Genomic DNA, 23,123 nt, shown 5'->3' on the forward strand with positions numbered 1-23,123 from the left:
TAAACCTATATATTTTAAATTAGTTTTGCATTTTTGAATTTAAATTTTGATGAGATTTTTAAGGTTGGTTTTAACATCCCGAAATTTTCAAATTTAGTTGGTTAGTTTAAAATAATAATTTAATTATATTAATATCTTATTTCACATCTGTTACATGAACATTGTTTGTTTAATTTTATTGTTTATTCAAAAACTTTTTTTCAACAAACCTATTATTTATTTGATCTAAATTGCTATGATTAACTTGTTGACAGATCCAATGATCTGATTTTAATCATAGTCCAATTGTCAATAGATCTTATAAATAATTTGTAACAAGTAAATTTTGTACTTCTTTCATCTGTGTAAACCTAGTAACATGATAGGGCCCATCCAAATCATTTGACTTGTGTAAGCCTATATGTTTGCTATTAGGCTTAGATACGTATAGGAAGCCCATTTAAGTTTTACTAAGTAAATGGACTAGGTTGCTACAATAAAATTTTACATAAGTAATTTTATTTAGGCCCAATTAGAATTGGGCTTATTCAATGAATAACAATTATTTATTTAATGGTTAAATTCCTCTCCTTTGGGCCTTGTGTGAGAGTTAGGGGGCCAATAGCAGTGGGTACGACATACTGAACCCAGCCCTCCCTCACATGAACCACCCCAATTGTGAATGCCCATTTGCCTTATTTAAATAATTATATTAGGTTAATTATATTACTCTAACCTAATTAAAATTGAATTAGCAACACAATTAACTTTTAAAATATATGAAATTTATTTTTCATTGAATATTTTAAAGTTAATTTTAGAAAAATACTTAGTTAATTGAGATATATTCTAGGTAGTAATTTCTAGTGACTAGTTATATTTTTCTAATATTTAATTAGGAAAATATTTTAAGTTGAAAATTTATTATTTATTTTAATTAATTTTGGACCAACTTAATTTAGAATATTTTCCTAGTATTAAATTAGAATTAATAATTAAGTTTCTTTTATACTTGATTATTTAATTCTTGTATTTAATACATTTAATTAAATTAAAAATTAAATGTTTAAGTGGATTTCATTCTTGATACTTAAATATTATTATTTTCAGAATATTTAATTAAATAAAAAATTATATTAAGTTGGAAATCTTTATTTCAGAACAACTTAAATTTGAATAATTTTCAAAATATATTTTATTAATCATTTTAATTCAAAATTACATTTTTTATTTAAATGCAGAAAATTTTGAATTTTTCTTGAAAAATAGATTAAAGTTAAAAATTAATTTTTTTAATTAATTTTGGACCAACTTAAATCAATAATTTTTTTCATTTAATGATTAATTAAAATAAATGAACTAAAATATATTATAATTAGAAAATGAATAAATTAGTCAATGAAAGTCTAGATAGTTATTGTCTGTTTGCTTATAGTATTTTTCTAGTGATAGTTAATTAAATAGAAAATTAATATTTAAGTTGATTTTTATCATGATACTTAAATATTTGATAATTTTCTTAATATTTAATTAAATAGGAAAATTACATTTGTGTTGAAAATTAATTTTTAATTAATTTTGGATTAATTAGAATAATTTTTCAAGATTTATTTTATTTTATTTTATAGCATTTTCGAAAATGGTATTTATTTTAAATGCATTATTTTTCGAATTTTGCATTATATATTTATAGAAAATTAAATTTTAGTTGAAAATTTATAATTAATTGTGGATCAACTTAAATCAAATAATTTTCGTTATATTTATTGGAAAATTAATACTAAGGATGGAAAATACTTTATTTTTACTTTTCCAAATCTTCCTTAAGTATAATTTTATAAAAATTATATTAAAATTTATATTTAGAATTTTATTCTAAATTGGTAATTTTAATTAAATATATATTAAAATAAATAGATTAAAATAAATATCAAATGAAATACAACTCTTTAAAGTAATTAGCTTTTAGTTATAAGGATATTCGATCTCCATTGTTGGTCTTACAATAGTTAAATTTTTTCATAATATAACCTCGAGACGCTAGATTTCGTCCCCCTTATGGATGGTTATTCGTTGAAAGCATTTAACACCGTAAGATCTCATATGATAAGTATTTTGTAAGTTTTCGTCTCTATTAGACTCTCTCCTATGGTGACTACTTAGAGATAAACTTACGAAGTATGAAACAATGGTGGAAGTGTTGGAAATATTTTACTAGGATCTACATTTACTACCAAGTATGTTTCATTAACATCCTAATATGAATTCTAAAACAATGAAATAAACACATACAAAGTTCAAGAAACCTTACATTGGGTGCAGCGGAATATAATGACTCATTCCATTCAGATCTCTAGCCCTTGATTCCTTCCTGTAGCAGAGCATAATCAAGATCTGAATCTGGATCTCTTTCTCTCCTTCTTTGATGCTGATTTTCCACAGTCTTATACATTATGATTGAGGTACCACTTGATGTGTGTGGGCACTACTCATTCACTCAAGTGATTTCGAAATTTTTAGAGAAGAAAAGAGAGAGAGGGGCGACTAGGCTTTTCTGAAAGAAACAATGTGCAAAGTCATGAGTTTCCTGAAGCCAACACTTTTTATTTATAGAATGCCCTCTAGATTTAGGTTAGAATTGTATGACATTAAAATAATGGAAAAATAAAATGCTAAAGCTTGCATAGTGGCTGGCCATATAAGGAAATTGGGCCTCACTTTGCAACTTTCCCATTTTGTTATTTTTCAATCCCATTTTCTCAAAAATGCCAATTTTCCAATTTAATCATTTAAATGCCAATTCTAATTATTTAATAACTGGAAATTAATTATTAAATAATATTGCCATTTAATATATTTATTAATTTAGACATATAAAGTATCTTAATTAATAAATAAACCTAGAATCTCTTTTCTTTACAATTTTGCCCTTGCTTAGTGAAAATTCATAAAGTAGACATAGTCTAACTTTTAGAATTATAATTGATTAATTAAAATCAATTAACTGAGTCTTACAAGCAGTATGGTCTCAACTAGTATGGGGACCATGGGTCTATATAACCGAGCTTCCAATAAGTCGAACTGAATTTATCAAGTAAATTCCCTCACTTATTAATTCCTTATTGAATCCACACTGAGAACTTGGAATTGCACTCTCAGTCATATAGAACGCTCTATATGTTCCACGATATAGATACGCCATTAGTTATCCATTGTTATAATCGTAATTTGATTAATGACCCTCTAATAGATGATCTACATTGAATAGGCACTAAGTTATCGTTATACCTTCAATGTATTTTATCCTTAAAACACTTAGCTCCGTATAAATGATATTTCAGCGAAGTGAAATGAGATCTCCACCATTTATCTCTGTTTAGCCAAGCTCGAAGGATATCATCGTTTCACTTCTAAATTCCTATAGAAGTTATAGACTCTATATTTATGTTAGCGCTCCCACTCAATTATACTATCATGTTCCCAAAATGTACGTATCACCCTGACCCAAAAGTAGGCTTAACTAACAAATCCAAGAACATGTATAGTACTCTTGAGATCAAGCCTAACCATATCAGCATTAAGATCATTTGATCTAGGATCAACCGGTGATATTGAATTGAATAGATATTACGGTAAGTTTTAATATATCTAATCAAAGTTCAATATCGGTCCCTTCCGATGTATACTCCATACATCCGATACTGGTAAACTTTGCCAATGCCCTGGAAAGGACATAACACTTTTCCAAGGTGTAAGAATACCTATCGCTGATTATCATGTCAGTCTAAATCCAATGAGCTGACAAATCAGGGAATAAACTCTCGAACATATAATTAAGATTATATTCCACTGTGCTGACAACACTATAATCATTAATAAATTCGTGTGTTCTGGACTTAAATAGAATTCATACATTATATATATAATCATGAAATAAATCATGTGAACCATGCAACATAAAATGTTATTTCTGATCTTTATTAATAAGTAAATCTGATTGTATTGAAATGGGTTTTATTTAGGGCACAAAACCCAACAGGAAGCTCATAAAATAAGATAACCTTGACTCTTGCCTACCAGGACAACGTTGAATTCTTATTTTGATCAAATAAAAGGTTGCTAGAATGGTATCCATTTTAGATGAGCTGACAACTCTATTCAATGAATGATACTTTGACTCTCGCCTACCGGAACACTGTATTAGTTTGTTGGAAACCTTGGAAATTATTTAAGATGTGCATGTTTTGTATTTTCACATGTCTTTGTTATTTGCTAAATGCTTGATAATTTCTAAATTGTGTGTGAATTTATATTGAACCATGTTGTTTTCTGTTATTAATTGTAGTTTAATTTCGAATCTTCATTGTTGGTCTAACTAAGCTTGTTGTTTTTAATGGGACAAATCCTAATGAATTGTCATCCATTAGACAAACATAACTGTGTTAGATCTCCATAGATAAATATTTGTAAATGCAACATCTAGCTGTTCATCAATTGATGACACCTTAGAGAAGTATTTATAATATGAAACAACAAGATTATACAAATAAGAACTTTGACTCTCGCCGACCGGGGCATCGTTGGATTCTTATTTTAAATCGAAATTATCCTTTACTTATTCCTCTTAGCTTATTCATTTCGAATTCGCTTACATAGTATATCATTGGATGACTGGTTTATAAATCATCTGGTTATAATGTCATTCTATTTTCTTTTATGAAATTGAATGGCACAGATGACTATAATCCTGACATTGATCTATCCCGAAATGATATAAATCCTCAATCTTAGAATCTCCTACTTATATATGCTTACTTTAGGAAAATTAGACTTAGAGATAGATTAGTAGTGGTGGTCCAAGAGAGAAGAATACTCATGTATATTTGGTATAAATTTAAGTCTTTGTCTTTAAATTTTAGATTCCAAATAGAAATTTTTTATTTCTAATTCCAGAATACAATACAGTTCAACTTTCACAAGTGTTTAATATCCATTTTCTTTCAATGGATTCAAACTGTATGTGAAAGTATGGAATATGAGTTTAGTATTCTGTGACCAGGATCCACTTGGACTATTCTAAGAACTCTTTATTGCAACTAAACCTAGGTCATCAAAAGACACAACCACATTTTAGTATCTATGGAATTTGTATCTTGTTCATAGTGGTTTTGACAAGATCATTCTCTGCAAAGAGTCAATATGCCTATATCCACTGAAAGTATAATCATCTCATTCGAAGATGGAGGTACATTAAGGGGTGGATATGAGTTTTTCGTTATATTCTTAAGATGATCACTCTAGATTTTACCTTATGCACAAGAAATTTGAAATGTTTGAAAAATTTCATGAATTTCTAGCAATGGTGAAAAACCATTAAGGTAAGTGGTTAAAGATCTTGTGAACTGATAGGGGTAGAGAAATATTTGGATGTGCAGTTCGAAGATCATTAAGTTGAATCTTGAATTGTAATCAAACTTACCTCCCCAGAAATTCGATTTTCATATTGATGATAATATAAGGTCTATGATTAGTTACTAGTCGTCGCCTAAGTCCTTCTAGGGATATACCCTAGTGATAAGAAAATTTCAGAATGATGGAATGGTTCTGTACTTAGTGTAAACCATTACTAGATTCATGGATGACCTAATCGTAATCTTAAGAAAAGCTAGAACTGTTAACTAAGGTTTGCATGTTTGTTAGCTATCCTAAGTGATTAGAGGTGGACCATCCCATAGTCATTAGATAAGAAAGTGTTTGTTTTAACAAATACTACTTTTTTCAGAAAATGACTAAGGCTGAAAACAAAGTAGCAAATAAAGGAGAAATTTTTTTTCTTGATTCCAAAAATGTTCTATCATCTTATTCTGTATAAGATGGTCCCACTACCTCTGTTGTCTTAACAAAACCGAAGAGGACAATACCCTTTAGATTCTTAGACAAAAATCACGGTACTTTGTCGTAGTGGGAGGGTTTCAAGGAACTCACCCTGTTATGACTTGGAAGACACTCGTGATTAAAATCCATTGTTAGTTTAAACAAGTAATGGATAGTCAGAATAAGGAACTAAGAAAAGCCAAGAGAACTATGGTTAAAACTATTCATATGGAACAACCAAAAGTTTTCTATTACAAGGACAAGAAAGGAAATTTTCGTTAGTAAGTCTATTCAATGGACTTAACAAAACTTCTTGTTCCTAGAATTATAGGTTTTAGTTTATCTAAACCTATGGCTTATGGTATACCTAGTTAATTACTTACTCTAGTGCAAGCAACTTACTTTAGTAAGATGCTGAAGTATTTTCTTTTCTAATTGCAATCTATAGAAGCTTCTCGACTTCTAGACATAGATTTTATTTATCTAAGGAAAAGTTTCAACTATTCCAGAAAAGATAAAGCCATAAAGGAATCCCTTGAATCAACATTGAGAGGTCTCAGATATGCTTTAGTATGCCTTAGACCAGACACCTGCTGTTGAGTGGGAGGAATGAGTGGGTATCAGATTAATCCAGAAAAGCAACATTGGAAGACAATCAAGTGAATCTTAAGATCAAGAAGATGAACTATATGTTAGTCGATAAGGGTGTATTTAATACTCTTAGACTACACCAAATCAGATTTCTAGACTTGCCTTAGTGCTAGAAAGTCTGCTGATGAGATGGTGATTACTTTGGAGGTGGAGTAGTGATTTTGGAGAAGTGTAAAAACCTATCTGAAGTCTCTAAGTCTACCAAAGAGAGACTGAATGTTGAAGTTGCAGGAAAGATACTTATTCAATCTAAGGAAAGTTCTATACATTTTTGGCATTTGTTTCAACATTTATTAACTACTAGTTTTACTTCCTGACTAACACAAAAGTAGTTGCCAAAAAGTAAAGAATCCAGTATCCCTAGAGGAGTAAACATATAGAGAGGAATTTCACAATATCAAGGATTTTGTGATTAAGGAAATGTAATGGTGGAGAAAATGTTCTATTAAATACAACCTGTCAGATCCTATTACGGAGAGTATACTACATACTACACTTGATTTGTATATCAAGGTGTTGAGATTATTTGAAATGCACTTTTTGTTTTATATTAGTGCAAGTGGAAGTTTGTTGGGTTTTGTGCCTTAAATAAAATCTATTTCAATATAATCAGATTTACTAATTAATAAAGATCAGAAACCATTTTATGTGGCATGGTTCACATGATTTGTTTCATGATTATAAATTCTATTACGTCGAGAACATATGTATTTGTTCATGATTATAGTGTTGTCAACACAGTGGAATATAATCATGATTATATGTTCAAAAGTTTAATTCCCTGATTTGTCAGTTCACTGGATTTAGACTGGCATGACAATCAGCGATAGGTATACTTATACCTTGGATAAGTGTTATGTCCTTTCCAGGGCATTGGCGAAGTTTAGCAGTATCGGATGTATGGAGTATACATTGGAAGGGACCGATATTGAACTTTGATTAGATATGATAAATTTACCGTAATATCTATTCAATTCTATATCACCTAGTTGATCCTAGATCAAATAATCTTAATCTTGACATGATTAGGTTCGATCTCAAGAGTGTTATTTGTGTTCTTTGATTTGTTAGTTAAGCCTACTTTTGGGTCAAGGTGATACGTATATTTTGGGAACATGATAGTACAATTGAGTGGGAGAGCTAAACATAGATATGGAATCTATAACTTCTATAGCTATTTAGAAGTGAAACGATGATTTCCTTCGAGCTTGGCTGAATAGAGATAAATGGTTGCGATCTCATTTTAGTGATTATATTAATTCACTAAAATATCATTTATAGGTGGCCAAGTGTTTTAAGGATAAAATACATTGAAAGGGTGTAACAGTAATTTTATCCCTATGCAATGTAGATCATCTATAGAGGATCATTGATTATTGGGATTATAACAATGGATAATTAATAGCGTATCTATATCGTGGAACATATAGAGCGTTCTATATGACTGAGAGTGCGATTCCAAGTTCTATGAGTGGATGCAATGAGGAATTAATAAGTTAGTGGATTTACTTGGTAAATTCTAGGACTGCTTATTGGAAGCTCGGTTATATAGGCCCATGGTCCCCATACTAGTTGAGACAAACTGCTTGTAAGACTCAGTTAATTGATTTTAGTTAATCAATTATAATACTAAAATTAGACTATGTCTAGTTCATGAATTTTCACTAAACAAGTGCTTAAATGTGAAGAAAAGAGATTCTAGGGTTTATTTGTTAATTAAGCGACTTTGATTACTCTAATTAATAAATATATTAAATGACAATATTATTTAATAATTAATTTTCAGTTATTAAATAATTAGAATTGGCATTTAAGTGGTTAAATTGGAAAATTGGCGTTTTTAAGAAAATAAGATGAGAAAATGATAAAATGGCAAAATTGCAAAGTGGGGCCCATTATCCATTCCTTGGGCGGCCACTTAGTGTAGATTTTACCATTTAATTTTTCATTATTTTAATGGCAAATAAATCTAACCTAAACCTAGGTGGTTACCTATAAATAGATAGTGATGGCTCACACTTAACAGATTGATGAAATTTCACTTTCAGAACCTGAGCCTTCTTTCTTTCTAGGCCGAAACCACTTCTCTTCTTTTTCTTCTTCATAATTTCAAACCTTGTGTGATAGAGTGAGTACCCACACACATCAAGTGGTATCTCAATCATAGTGTGGAAAACTGTAAAGAATCCAATCAACAAGAAGGAGAATCGAGCTCAAGAAGGAGAGAAAGAGATCCATGTTCAGATCTTGATAATGCTCTGCTACAGAAAGGAATCAAGGGCTAGAGATCTGAACGGAAGGAGTCATTATATTCCGCTGCACCCAATGTAAGGTTTCTTAAACGCTTATGTGTTTATTTCATTGTTTTAGAAATTCATATTAGGATGTTAATGAAACATACATGTTAGTAAATCTAAATCTTGGTAAAATAATTCCAACAATAGGGTGTTGGTAAATCTAGCAACAAAGATAAGTTGGCTTCAAGAGTTCTTGAAGGAGATGAGATTTAAGCTTCTTGTTGTGCTTGTGATCTGGTGTGATAGTATGAACGCCAATGCACTTGTTGCGTATCCCATTTACCACGCTAGGACAAAGCATATTGAGCTAAATGTACATTCTGTTCGAGATAAAGTTTTAGGAAAGCACCTAGAAATTCGCTATGTACCATCCAATGATCAGATTGTTGATTGTCTCACAAAAGGTCTGTCCCATTTCACCATTCTAGGACAACTACCTCAGAGTGATTTCTTCACCCTTTCGCTTGTAAATGCTGGGGCATTATTGTCTATCCTGCCTCCAAAGTTGTTAGAATTGTAATATTAATCTCAATGATTATTCCATGCAAGTTGTCTTTTATAGCGTTAGCATAGATTTCATTAATTATTTAGCTTTTAGAAAATATCTTTGCTACATGTAAGCTTCATTAATTGTATTCTATACTGTAAATCCTGATTTTCAAGTATAAATAAAGAAGCAAATAATTCATCAGCCTCAATTTGAGCTGATTTCATTCATTCAATACACTGTATTGTAGCCTATTATATATATACACATTTAACGTTACATTTTTCATAAGAATCTGTTGTATTCTTTGCTTCAGATATCGCAATCACATATATACTGTTTCATTCCCTTATTTGAAAAACTTTAATATATATGTACTATATTATTTTATTTGGTTGAATTGCCCATTTTTCAAGTCCATGCATTATTAAACAGCCAGACAATAAAACTTTTCATTATCCGTAGAAATTCACTAATTTAAGGCAGAGAGCCACTTCTTGGTGGTCACTAGCTAGATCCAAATTAAGGAACAGTAAGTACGGTACCCAAGTGTAGTGACCACTCATGATATATAATATAAAACTATTTATTACAACTCCTGTAGCTGATGATCCGATCCATGGTCAATTTTTATATTAAAACAAAAGATTTTGGACAGTAGAACATTTAACTCCCTAAACCGTCTTTTCATCTATGAATAAGCCTTTTTGTTTTTGGGTATAGAGTAGGGTGTTCACAAAGTATCCGATCCAATCTAATCCGCACGATCCAATCCAATCCAATCCGCAAAATGCGGATATCCGCACTTGTGCGGATTGGATTGGATTGAAAAATCTAAAATCCGCACTTGTGCGGATTAGATGTTGTTTGACCTCAAAAAGTAATCGATCCAATCCAATCCGCACTTAATTATATATATTTTTAAAAAATTATAATATGTAATATATATTAATTAAAAAAAGACACAAACTTCTAATTTCTTAATCTTTTTTAGTAATATATTGAGTTGGTGCATTTTATTTATTTTGTAATAAAAAACACAAGAAAAATAATTCTTATCCACATAGACAGATACACATAAAGTTTAAATATATATATATACTAGTTTATTTATTTTAGTAATTAGATACATATATATTTTAGTATAAATCTAAAAATAAGTATATATATATTGATATATATGTTTATTGGTTTAATTTGTATATAAATAGAGATGGAAATAGATTAGTATTGGAGATTAAGAAACAATAATCTTTTTTTATTTTTTTTTTCTATGAAATATTAAATAATTTATTATTAAAAAAGTAACCGATCCAAAATAACCGATCCAATCCGCACTATTGCGGATTGGATTGGATTGGATTTAAACTCTTATGCGGATTAGATTGGATCCAAAATATGAAATCCGCACTTAGTGCGGATTGGATATTGTTTGACCAAAAAAGTTCTGATTGGATCGGATGAACACCCCTACCCCTAGTATAGAGTATTACTTAAATTAAATATTAATATACAAAACACAATTTGTTGTAAACGCAACTTCTATCATCTGAAATTGCTTTTTCCTTTATGACGGACGTATTAATATATTATTTATATGAACATTTTCATCATATATTCAGTATCCATTCTTCAATCTGAATTTGAAGTAGAGGAAATGTAAAAAAACAAAATAAAGAAAAATAGCTCATCACTATCACTAAAATATGGGGGGAGTGAAGGTTTATTTGGCTGTGATACTATCTCAGGCAATATATGCTGGCATGGTTTTACTTACCAAAGCAATCTTTAATGGTGGTATGAACTGCTACATCTTCACTTTCTATCGACAACTAGTTGGAACTGTCGTCTTAGTTCCTCTTGCTTTGATTTTTAAACGGTGACCCCTTTCTTTAATTAATTTATTACTTTCCTCTTTCTTGATAATCTCTTGTCTTATGATAATTCAATTTTGTGATCATGGCATGTTATAAATGACAATATCTTTCTATTGGATTTCAGAAGAAATGCAACACCACTTTCCGTTCTAACCTTCTGCAAGATTTTCATGCTTGCCTTGTTGGGGTATGTTTGTTAGTATATACATATAATTACATATATCTATATGTTAAATAATCATGAAATTAAGTTATTTTATATCAGTAGCTATCCTCATAAGTTTATTAAAACTATACCAATATATTTTTTGCAAATGTTCCATGGCAGGGTGACAATTCCCATTAATGCTTCTAATGTTGCGATTGCCTACACAACAGCAACATTGGGTGCTGCAATATTGAACTGCCTTCCTGTTGCAACATTCTGCTTGGCTCTTCTTTTACGGTACTTTTATCGATTTAATTAATAGTTAGCATATGTTATATATCTTCATTTTGTATTTCACATCAAGACAGAGTATTTTTATAAAAAGAAACATTGTTTTTTTTTTCTTTTGTAAGGTTCTGAAAAAGATGCATTGAATTCTCGTAATTTGTATTTTTTTGTTTCAGTCTTTCATAACTTCGATTAAAGCAGGTGGTAATTTCTCACATTGATTCTTTTACCCTTTTGTTTCTTGTTCCGTGGACAAAAAGTAACATTTGTTTTGTTTGTTGATTTTATTATAGCTGTACAAATCAGTGTGTTGAAAATGACTATCCATAAATCTTAAATTGTAACTTGAACAACAAAACATGAAGATTATTATTTGAGGAAAACATCAAAATATTTATATTTAATTTACAGGATGGAGAATGTAACACTAAAGACAACAGCAGGGATAGTGAAGATTGCAGGGCTAGTGGCTTGCGTGGGTGGTGTTGTGACTCTTACTTTTTACAAAGGCCCTCACTTGAATCCATTTCTCCACCATCACCCCATGGAGTATCATCATCCGCAACAAGCACACCAACCTCATATCTCTTCTAACAAAAGATGGTTGATTGGTTGTTCGCTCTTTGTACTTGCAACCTTTGCGTGGTCTTTGTTCCTTGTTCTTCAGGTAGTACTATTTACAGTTTATCACAGAAAATACAATGTTTCATTTTGTTTATACATATACTAAACTCACACTTTTTTCATTGATAAAATAAATGATGGATGAAATTTTGAGAACTAAGTACTAAGAGTCTGAGTGAAAACACATGTAAAAGCCTCTGTAATAAGGAGATTTTGTTTCAATTAAAAATACGTCAAGGTAACCTTTTATATGATGTGTTACTTTTTTTTTAATTTATAATAGGCTCAAATCTTGAAAAGCTATCCAGAAGGGCTAAGGTTGACAAGCCTACTGTGCCTTACAAGTTCTGGTCAGTGTTTTGTATTTGCTATTGCTTTAGAGAGGAATCCTAGTGAGTGGAAGCTTGGTTGGAACATTGAATTACTCACAATAATTTACTCTGTAAGTCAACAAGTGACTCTTCATTATTTCTTTCATTTGGAATTTCAGTCTGTTTACTGAAGTGGAAACAGAAAAAGGTAAACTTTATTGTTTTATGTATATATTAAGGTGCCCAATGCATAATTGATATGACACGTTGTGATATTAAATTATATCGGATATGCCAATTTTTGTGGTGCTTTAGCATTCCCATATTATAAGTGTTTATATAAGAAAAGAAGTAAGTGCCCATTGAAGAAAGCAAAGTTTGTGTGCAGTTTTACAACTTTCCCCTCTTTTTCTTTTGTTTTTGCTTTACATATTAAAAATACAGACAGATTTGGGAATTTGTGTCCTAGCAAAATTTTCCTAGTCATCTATGTTTCATTGATACTAAATTACTTAGAGTACTTTCTGTACCACCGATAATATTGTTATGATGAAAAGACTGAAATATCCTATGTACATAATATGTTATATTCCAGACTCTTTACTATCTTCTCTCATTTGGATACCTGTCTATTTGTAGTGTTATACACATATGATAATATGTTTCCATTCGCAATTCTTTTATTGAATATTATCTGTGACTGGGTAAAGTTTTCTACTACAGCTAGTATTTCTTTGGAGGATATTTTTCAGTTTACATTTTATACAGAGTTGGTTTAAGGTTGTTCTCTTTCCAGGGAATTTTGATAACTTCTCTTTCATATAACATCCAAGCATGGGTGGTTCAGATTAAAGGACCAGTATTCATAGCCATGTCACAACCATTGACTCTAATCATTACAATGATTGGTTCAGTGCTTTTATTAGGGGAGGCCATTAACCTCGGCAGGTGAATAAATATTAACATTTCTTTAAATTCAGCTCCTTCGACATTTGATTCAAACTCCATTCTACTTCACACAACTTCTAACAAATCTTTGTTACTTTTTTAATATGTGTAGTGTTTTAGGTGGGATTTTGTTGGTTGTAAGCCTTTATGCTGTTCTGTGGGGAAAAAGTAAGGACCAAACTCTTCAAAACCAGAGCAATTCTGATAATAAAGCTGAAGCAGATATTCTAGCGCTGGAAGAGGCTGAGGTGAAAAAGAATCATTATGAGGACGAGATACGAGTCTAATCTAATATTTTTAGAAGATATATATATATATCTATTCTATATAACTGAAATTTTTAGTTTTTGAGAATTTTATGGGTGACTTTTAATTTTTATTTAATAAAATAATAAAATATTATTTATCTATAATAAAATAATAATAAATATCCTAAATTAAATATTTGAATTTCAATGATATTAACAATCACTTCAATTAAATATCCTAAAATAATTGAATCACCTCTGCCCTCAATTAAATATTCTAAAACAATCGAGAAAGAAAAGTTGTTTTGTTCGTCAACATAGTCGTCATGCGCCTAATTCACCAAGCTTCCACAGCAACACCACCATGGCGGCCACCTCTAATTGTAGTTCGTCTCCATCTTCATCACGTAGTCTTAATAATATTCCTTTTCTTGATGATCATGATCAATATCAAAACATACGTGGAGTACTACCAACGCGCTCATCAGAGAATTACTCAATAATTGGTGACAACTACAATTCTCTTGAAGAGGTAATAATAGCTGAGTTGGTCGTGAGAATTTGATGGACCTTAACCACACACTTTTACATTTTAACTTATATTTGGATTAATTAATTAATTAATTAGGTGGCTGAAGCGCTTCAGCAAGCTGGTTGGAGTCTTCAAATCTGATAGTTGGGATTGATTTCACAAAGAGCAACGAGTGGACTGGAGCAAGGTGTTTCGGGAGAAAGAACCTTCATTTTCTTGGACAAGACCTTAATCCTTATGAACAAGCCATCTCAATCATTGGCAGGACACTTTCCACATTCGACGAGGACAACCTTATTCCTTGTTACGGCTTTGGTGATTGTGAGTACTACGTAGTATTTATAAATATATTATTACGTATCATGTATATATAGTACTCCATCGTTAATTTCTATCATCTTATATATATACAGCATCGACTCATGATAAAGATGTTTTTAGCTTCTTTCCTGAAGATAAGCCATGCCGTGGCTTTGAGGAATTGCTCTCTCGTTACAGAGAATTAGTTCCTCGGATAAATTTATCTGGTACGTACTTAATTAATTATTAGAATTTTTTGTTCTTATTACATATAAACATATCGATATGCATAGATCATATATGTATTTATACATTATTATTATATTTAAGGGCCGACATCCTTTGCTCCGATCATTGAGAATTTGAGTGGATAGCAAAGGTGGTCAATATCATGTTCTTGTGATCATTGCTGATGGCCAGGTAATTAATTAAAGCTATACATATTATCTCTCTATGTATGTAAATATAGTTATATGTTATATATTTAAAAATATTTATATATACGACTCTTGCAAATTAATTAGGTGACAAGAAGCGTAGACACAGGGAAGGACAAATTCAGTCCTCAGGAACAGAAAACAGTGGATGCTATTGTAAAAGCAAGGTTGTTATGATTATCAGCATATATAATATACATTTCTACAAATTTCCCCCTGAATTCTTTTCTAAAATTTAATTAGAAAATGAATGTTCGAATATGATTATAATTAATCATGGCATATATGCAGTGAATATCCACTGACAATAATTCTGGTTGGCGTAGGTGATGGACCATGGGATTTGATGCAAAAGTTCGATGACTTCATTCCATCTCGGGCTTTCGATAATTGCCAGGTTAATTAGCTATATCACATCCATCGATTTATATTTTATCATTTTGTTTTGGGTGTATGTACTCTGTCACTCTGATAATGATGATTGGTTTTTGGTGTGTACGGTATAAAGTTCGTGAATTTCACGAAAATAATGGTGAAAGACATCCCCATATCTTATAAGGAAACAGAATTTGCTCTGGAAGCATTGATGGAAATACCATCTCAGTATAAAGCAACTATGGAGCTCCAACTTCTTGGGTAATTAAATTTTTAATTAATATGTACGATTATTACAAATATATTAATTTAAGGAATATTTAAGATCATAATTGTATTTATATATAGGCGTAGTAGAGGAAGAGGAAGTAGTGAACCGAGGAAGGTTCCCCTGGCTCCTCCGATTAATTATAACATCCCAGCACCTTCTTCTTCTCCTAACAATGAATTCATGATGAGATCAAGCAGCATGAACATGAAGCAACAACAGAGAGCCACTGCTTTTCAGTTTTCTCGCTCCTCTTCGGCCATTTTTTCACAATACAACATGGTCATCACTTTTTCTCACTTTTTCTTAGAATCTAAAAACTCGAACATTGCCTTGAGAGCCGCTTTCCATCTAAATCCCTCCTACCAACCAAGTCGTTCGTGTATGGAAAGTTCCGTACACCATAATCCTCTGCATCGCGTCCTAGCGTACACAACACCGCTAGCCAATCACAGTAAAGAGAAACCGGAGATAATCAGAGCCCAAACGGGCTCGGCCATGAGATTGGGAGTTGTTGGCGGATCTACTTACAAAACCATCGTCTCTTTGACGCAATCTCACCAAACCCGATTCCTTACGATTTCCACCCAGAAGGAATCCATGGCGGACGATTCGCTCAAAAAAGCCGCCAAACAGCTCCAATCAAAGCCCCCAGTCGTCGCCGGTAAAGATGGTGGAATTACTTGACATAGAGATAGTAAATTATTAGTCGACAGGAAAATTTCATTATTTGTTGGTTGAAAATTAAAGTTGTTTGGATATTGTGAATTTTTCAGATCACACCAAGAAGCTTCAAATTGAATCGTTGCTATTTTCTTTTTAATGCAACATTTGTACTATCATGTTGCTTATTTGCTGTCTTTGATGACTCTTGCAATGCAGGGTTTCTGTCCCACTGATTTTATCGGTTCCAGCTACTGTGCTTTCTTTGTCTAAGAAGAACCAACTCAAGGTATTTTTTGAATCAACATCTATATGTCATCTTAAATTAATTTGCCTTTTCAATTTTGGGTAATGAAATATATTGGAGAATAATGGTCCTCGTAAAAATCTAGATTGTTATTCTGGTTTTTTAGTAGTTGTAATTTCCAGAATATGATGTTTTGTGTTTTATAATTTGCAAACAGGTTAAAGTAAATACTGTGCTAGGATCAAATGCACCTTCTTTGACAGTGAAACTTGTGCGAGCATCCAAATCTGGTTCAAAGGATGGTTCAGTAATTGAGAGTCAGGTGGCTATCTAACAAGTGTCATTCATCTATGTTTCTGATATCGTTTTCCAACAATTTATATGTAAATTTAAGAAGAAATCAAGATTGATTTGGTTTTTTATACTTCGAAATTTGTTAAATTAATGTTTTAGTTGAGTTGATTGATTTAATTTTGCTGAAGCACTTTGTGTAAAGATTGAAGTTGAATTTGAATATCAATAAAAATTTCGAAAATTTCTGCAAACCACTGATTTCAATTCAGCTATGTTGGGTTATTTTCCTGGTTTTGGTGCTGTTTGGAGACTCGCCCAAGGGAATTAAAGCTTCCAATTCAGTTTCGGCGTTGGTCCAAAACATTATCTACTCCAACAAAATTGCCTTCTTTTCCAAATCATATTGTCCGTACGTGATCCAATCATATTGTCCGTAGCTAAATAACAAAAAAAAAATAATAAATAAAAAAAGATTAAAAAATAAAATAGGAGCTCGTGCAGTAATATTTGGCACTGAAATTGATGCTAGAGAAAACACTTTGGAAGTGTTCCACACTTACTACATCAGCAACGCTTATGTAAAAAAAACAGCCCCACCTTTCGATAAAAAGCGAGACTACAAATATTCTTGGACATTGAACTCAAGAACAGAAATCGAAGAAATCCAAATAGAAGACAATCAGATATCAGCACCAAACTATGATTTCATTCCGTTTAGCGACCTGCATACACCTAAAGAATTCAGCAAACCAATAGGTATTTACAATTTGATTTTTATACATATGTATTCCTCATTGACTAACTATTTAATATTTCAATTTATTAGATATTTTGGCTATTTCTCTCAAAATGAACCCACCAAAAGAAGTCAACACTCCCTATGGACTACATACAATTCAAGAGATATATTTAATTGATGAAAGGTAAACTATACATTTAATCTACCACTATAAATACACCCTTGTGTTCATTTTTATTGTGATATATTAAATACTATTTAACAAAATTTTTGCTAATCCATTTTTTTATTTCTTTACAAAGTTGTAGCTTCAAACCAGTATGTTTGACGATGTGCAAAGTAAAGTTCACGATGAATGCTTACAAATAGCAGAAGTAATCGAAGAAACACCCATAATATTGGGATCAAAACTAATTGTTCAAACCAAGAGAGGTTTGCATTAATTAAACTACTGATATTTAAAAGCGAAAATTCAAAAATTCAATTAACACATACATTTTGATTTAGGGCTGTCTCCATCGTCACGCGACACGAGTACCTTCAAAATCAATCCTCAACTCCCCGAAGCAGAAGCACTAAAGGAATGGTAATACTCATAAAATCAAATACACATACTATTATAGCTACACATTTTACAAAAAAATTTAAATTTTTGTATACTATATTTATAATAATACTTACTCTATTTTAAGGGCGGAGAGCAACGAAACAAAAATTAAAAACGCAATAGCAAACTGCTTGACATACGAATCTTCTCCAAAATCTTTTGTTGGATTACACGAAATAGTGACTAACATCCAAATTTCAGAGTTGACGAAAAATCTACAACTGAATGAGGTAAAAACTACGTACTATAATATTTACTTTATGAAACTTTCGTTTCAATATCTTACTATTATTAACACCATTTGATTTGGATGTAGAAAAAATATTTTTGGATTGAGGCGGCAATAAAAATAACTGACACTCTCCAGAATTTTTATTACATGTCATGTGACGCATGTCATAAAAAAATAGATTTATACAATCGCGATGAAAAAATCATATGTGACAAGCCAACATGCGGCCAAGAAGGATTTCCTACACCACGGTATATTACAAAAAACATATGATGTTATTGAAATTAAGTTAAAATAAAAAAAATATACTAACAATCTTATAATACATTTTACAGTGCTATAGCATATGTTGAACTTGATGACAATACAAAGAGCCTATCTGCTGTCATGTTCGCATATATTGTCGAAAAAATATTTTCGTGTAATGCTGCCCAACTAATGAACTATACTGCAGAGGTGTAGTTTTTAAAAAATTAAATAGTTTTACATGCCTTTCATAAGTTGATTTTTTTAATTAAATAAATTATGCACATCATGTCTAATCATCTTAAATGAAAATACATCATCAAGTAGCAGTGAACACCGCCGCTTTGTCGACACTACCATAATCAATTTATCAAAGAAAAAATGGATTCCAGATATATGCGGACCCGGCTAGAATGAAAGTGCAAAATACAAAAATTACACTATTATCTCTATCAAAGAAAATGAAGATTGAAATCCACCAATGACTTTCATTAGTTTTCTTATATACAATTTTTAGACTAATGCTATCTTCAATTATCAACAATTTAGAGATTAATTTTTAATTTTCTTTTTATCTTACCCCCATTTAAGTAATATTTCTTTAAGTATTGGAACATCAATTTTTAGTTTATTTTTGGATTAACTTAAGAACATATTTAAATCATTAAGCTTTCTTAAACACTAATATATTGCATTCAGTATTCAATAATAATCTCACTTTCAAATAACATAAAAAAAACCTAGCATAAAATTTAATATACGTGTCTCGCACGTAGTTTTTTGCTAGTATATATATATATACATCTATGGAATATTTTTAATGGGTATTACAATGTTTATTAAACAAAATTAATTATAAATTTTAATTTTAAAAATATCTAACCATCGAATTTTGATTTAATAACAAATAATAAAATCACAAGAATTTCTATACTTAATTTAATTACCTAATTAAAAAAAATATCAAAAAATATCTCTTTTTACACTATATCAAAAATATGTTTATACAAAAATATTTAACTCAAACTCAACTTTTTCTTTTCTTATTTTTCTTGCTAAAAAACTTATTTTGAATTTTTTTCTTACCGATGGAACAATCTCAGCTCATATAATATTATGAGAGATTTTTTTAATTAAATAGAAAAATTAAGCATAAAAACTCAAAATTTTTCTTATTTTACGCATTAAGAGTGCACTCATACATATATATTATCATCTATTGGAGATTTAGAAGTTATTTCTCTATATTTTTAGTTTTCAGAATTATGTTTTAAAATATATGAATAAAAAATAATTTTTTATCATTATAAAAATTTAATAGTATTTTGGCTAAAGTTTTCTAAACCTAATTTAAGATTTTTGTATATACTAATTTTTTTTTTTAATATTCTACACTATACCATGACATGAACTCAGTCCTACCCTCGACCCGAACCCGAGACCTGGCCCGAACCTGGACCTATCATACACCTCAGATCCTAGATTCAGACCCCGAACTCCCGACATTGAACCCGTGACCCCAAACTCGATACTTGGACTTGGATTCAAACATCAACTTTGGATCCCAAGACTTAGAACCAGACCTTAACCTTGGATCCCAAGACCTGGCCCCGGACCACAGAGACCCAAACCAAGACCCAAACCCAGGCTTGGACCTGGACCCAAACTCGAACCCGAATCCTGACCCAACTCGGACCTCAGACTTGGACACTAGACCCCAAGACCTAGACTCTGATCTTAAACCTAGCCTCGGCCTAGACCCCGAGACAAACTCGAAACCCAAACACCGAGACTCGAGACCCAAGACCCGAACCCAACCCTGACCCCGGAACTAGGATCTCACCCCGAGACCAAGACCCTACCCTTGAACTTGAATTTGAACCTGATACCTTAGACCCGAACCTAAGACCTGAATGCTGGACCCCAGACCCCAGCCCCAGACCCAGACCCAGACCCAGACCCAAATATGTAAGAGAAAATATAATATATATATATGTTAGACAAAAAAACTAAAATCGCTTTTAAAAATAAAAAAAAAATATATATATATTTTCATCTTTTCTTATTTTTATTTTTATTTTGTTTTAATTAAGTTTTTTTTTAAAAAAATTCAAATGCTCCTTGTTAGTTTTCAAAATTTGATTTCTATTTTTATAAAGAGAAAATAATTTTTAATTTATGAAACCAAACAATTCTTTATTTTTTTTATAGACATGTTCAAGTTATATTACACACTCTATTTATGTGTTTTAAAAACTCTATAACAATTTTGATTTTAAGGGGCAACCATTTTAAGGGCAACAAATCGTCACCTCTAAAAATGGGGAGTATTAGAGGGGACATAAAGGTGTCGCCCCTAAAGAAAATGAGTTTTTTCTTCAACTTTATAAAGTTTTGGGGGTAACTTTGTCGCCTCTAATAATATTTAAATCTGCTTGTTGCAAAAGAAGCGAGATTTCTCTTGCCCACAATATTAGGGGCGACTTTTAACCCTTAATTCCTCTTCGTCTTTTTCATTTCTATTTTTTTTTTTTTTGATAATTAAGAAACTTTTATTGAAAACAGAAAATAAACTATATCAAAGTATATATAGTAGCCACGAAGGGAGCCACATCCCTTAAACAACCCACTGATTGCACCTTTGCACACCTAGTCCAACACGCTAATAAAGCATCCGTAACACAATTCATAGATCGAGAAATATGAGAAAGATCACAAAATCAAAACACTTACATAGTTTAACACTTTTGCCATGGCGTGGTAAACGGGGTTCTCAAAGATGTGAATGGATGCATCGTTTCACAATATAGAAGTGCAGGAATGGTGGGAGTGATGTCAAAATCTTTGAGTATGGCCATGATCCAGATGACTTCACAAGTGGCACACGTGATTCAAAATATTGTATTTATCCTATAAATAATTATACATCTTAATGTGTAAAATTAATGTACAATTTCAAATTACATTTATCATCGCTCAAAGCCAAAACAAAAAAAAAAAAATCTCATCTCCTTTAATTAACACAAAAAACAACTTATAAAAAATAAAATAAAAAACTCTTTAAAAATAATAAAAAATAAGTAAAAAAACTCCCTTATAAAAATTTAAGTAAAAAAAATTACTTTCAAACTAAAGGATTTTTCTATTTAATTATTTTACATTTTAGCCATTAAAAAAAAGTTATTTTCAAAGTCAAGTGAATTGAATACCTATTTTAAGAATAATTCCGTATTATGGAAAAAAGAGAGAGAGAGAGAAAAGAATTCATTGCATTGAAATATGCCAGTCAATAATGTGCCACTTGAGTTTTTACATAAACACTAACTTAAAGGATTTTTATGGTAACTTGCAAAATATTATTGGGTGATTCTACAATGCACCCCTTAAAAGAAATGTACTGATGCACCCTTGACTTGTTTCGGTATCTAGAAGAACTTCTTAGTTTAATTTTTTTTTTTCATATTCATGTACGTTATAGCTATATAAGATAACCTATAAAATTTTGAGAAATTCAGAATAATTAACAATATAGAAAATAATGTTCAAAAAGTCTATTTTACACGCGTATAAAATAAAATAGTCACTCGTGCAACACACTGTTTGAACGTATTTTTTCAGCGTATTAAACTTTTCCAAATTTCTTAAAATTTTGCAGGATGTCTTAAATAACTATAACGTACATGACTATGAGAAAAAATTTGACTAAAAAATTATTTCGGGTGCTAAAATAAATAATGGTGCATCAATATATCTATTTTAAGGAGTGTATTGTAGAATTTCCGAATATTATAAATAGGTTACCTCTATTATTCAATCTGCCAATGTCATATTAGTGTCAATTTCCAAATGACATATTCTAACCACGAGATATATCTATAAGATTTTAGACGGTTTGGATAATTGGATGATCGTTATATAAAAATGAACGGTTATGATTTAGACAGAGTAACATGTACTCTCTTTATTAAGCGTGACATTCTTTATATATATACATATTTAACTTTACATTTTTCATGAGAATCAGTTGTATTCTTTGCTTCAGATATCGCATTCACATATATATTGTTTCATTCCCTTATTTGAAAAACTTAGTATATAGGTACTATATTATTTTATTTGGTTGAATTTCCCTTTTTTAAGTCCATGCATTGTTAAACAACCACACAACAATAAAACTTTTCATTATCCGTTGAAATTCACTAATTAATCGCAGAGCCACTTCTTGGTGGCCACTAGCTAAGGAACAATAAGCACGGTCACAAAGTGTATTGACCATTCATGAGACATAATAAATCTAAGTTAATTAAGATGTTTACCTCTGAAGTTTGACATGTATTAAGTTATGTCCCTTGAATTTTTAAGGTCGCTAAATATATTTTTGAAATATTGAGATTGTTACATTTAAAGACTTTTGTCCAATTTTAGTAAAAAAAATCTAACATAGATGAAAG

The 23,123-nt window shown here is 30.7% G+C and overlaps 1 protein-coding gene and 1 pseudogene across 1 annotated transcript; both read left to right on the forward strand.

Annotated features, from left to right (window-relative positions):
- The first annotated feature begins 10,828 nt into the window (after positions 1 to 10,828).
- LOC115712552 (WAT1-related protein At5g64700) lies at positions 10,829 to 13,949 on the forward strand. Its single transcript, XM_030640849.2, has 7 exons — positions 10,829 to 11,167; positions 11,290 to 11,352; positions 11,494 to 11,610; positions 12,013 to 12,268; positions 12,509 to 12,667; positions 13,333 to 13,484; positions 13,597 to 13,949. The coding sequence occupies exons 1-7, from the start codon at positions 10,995 to 10,997 to the stop codon at positions 13,769 to 13,771; spliced, it is 1,095 nt and encodes a 364-aa protein (XP_030496709.2). The 5' UTR covers positions 10,829 to 10,994; the 3' UTR covers positions 13,772 to 13,949.
- A 147-nt stretch (positions 13,950 to 14,096) lies between these two features.
- On the forward strand, positions 14,097 to 17,199 carry LOC115720640 (E3 ubiquitin-protein ligase RGLG5-like; annotated as a pseudogene).
- Positions 17,200 to 23,123: the final 5,924 nt, after the last annotated feature.

The sequence above is a fragment of the Cannabis sativa genome, chromosome 4 (assembly GCF_029168945.1).
Source record: "Cannabis sativa cultivar Pink pepper isolate KNU-18-1 chromosome 4, ASM2916894v1, whole genome shotgun sequence".
Taxonomy (NCBI): Eukaryota; Viridiplantae; Streptophyta; class Magnoliopsida; order Rosales; family Cannabaceae; genus Cannabis; species Cannabis sativa.

Bases quoted from the DNA above. Each gene is read 5' to 3' on its own strand.
- LOC115712552 (XM_030640849.2), top strand. From the start codon at position 10,995: ATGGGGGGAGTGAAGGTTTATTTGGCTGTGATACTATCTCAGGCAATA. The intron at 11,611-12,012 runs GTACTTTTATCG...TTTAATTTACAG, and splicing joins TGCTTGGCTCTTCTTTTACG to GATGGAGAATGTAACACTAA. The intron at 12,668-13,332 runs GTAAGTCAACAA...TTCTCTTTCCAG, and splicing joins TACTCACAATAATTTACTCT to GGAATTTTGATAACTTCTCT.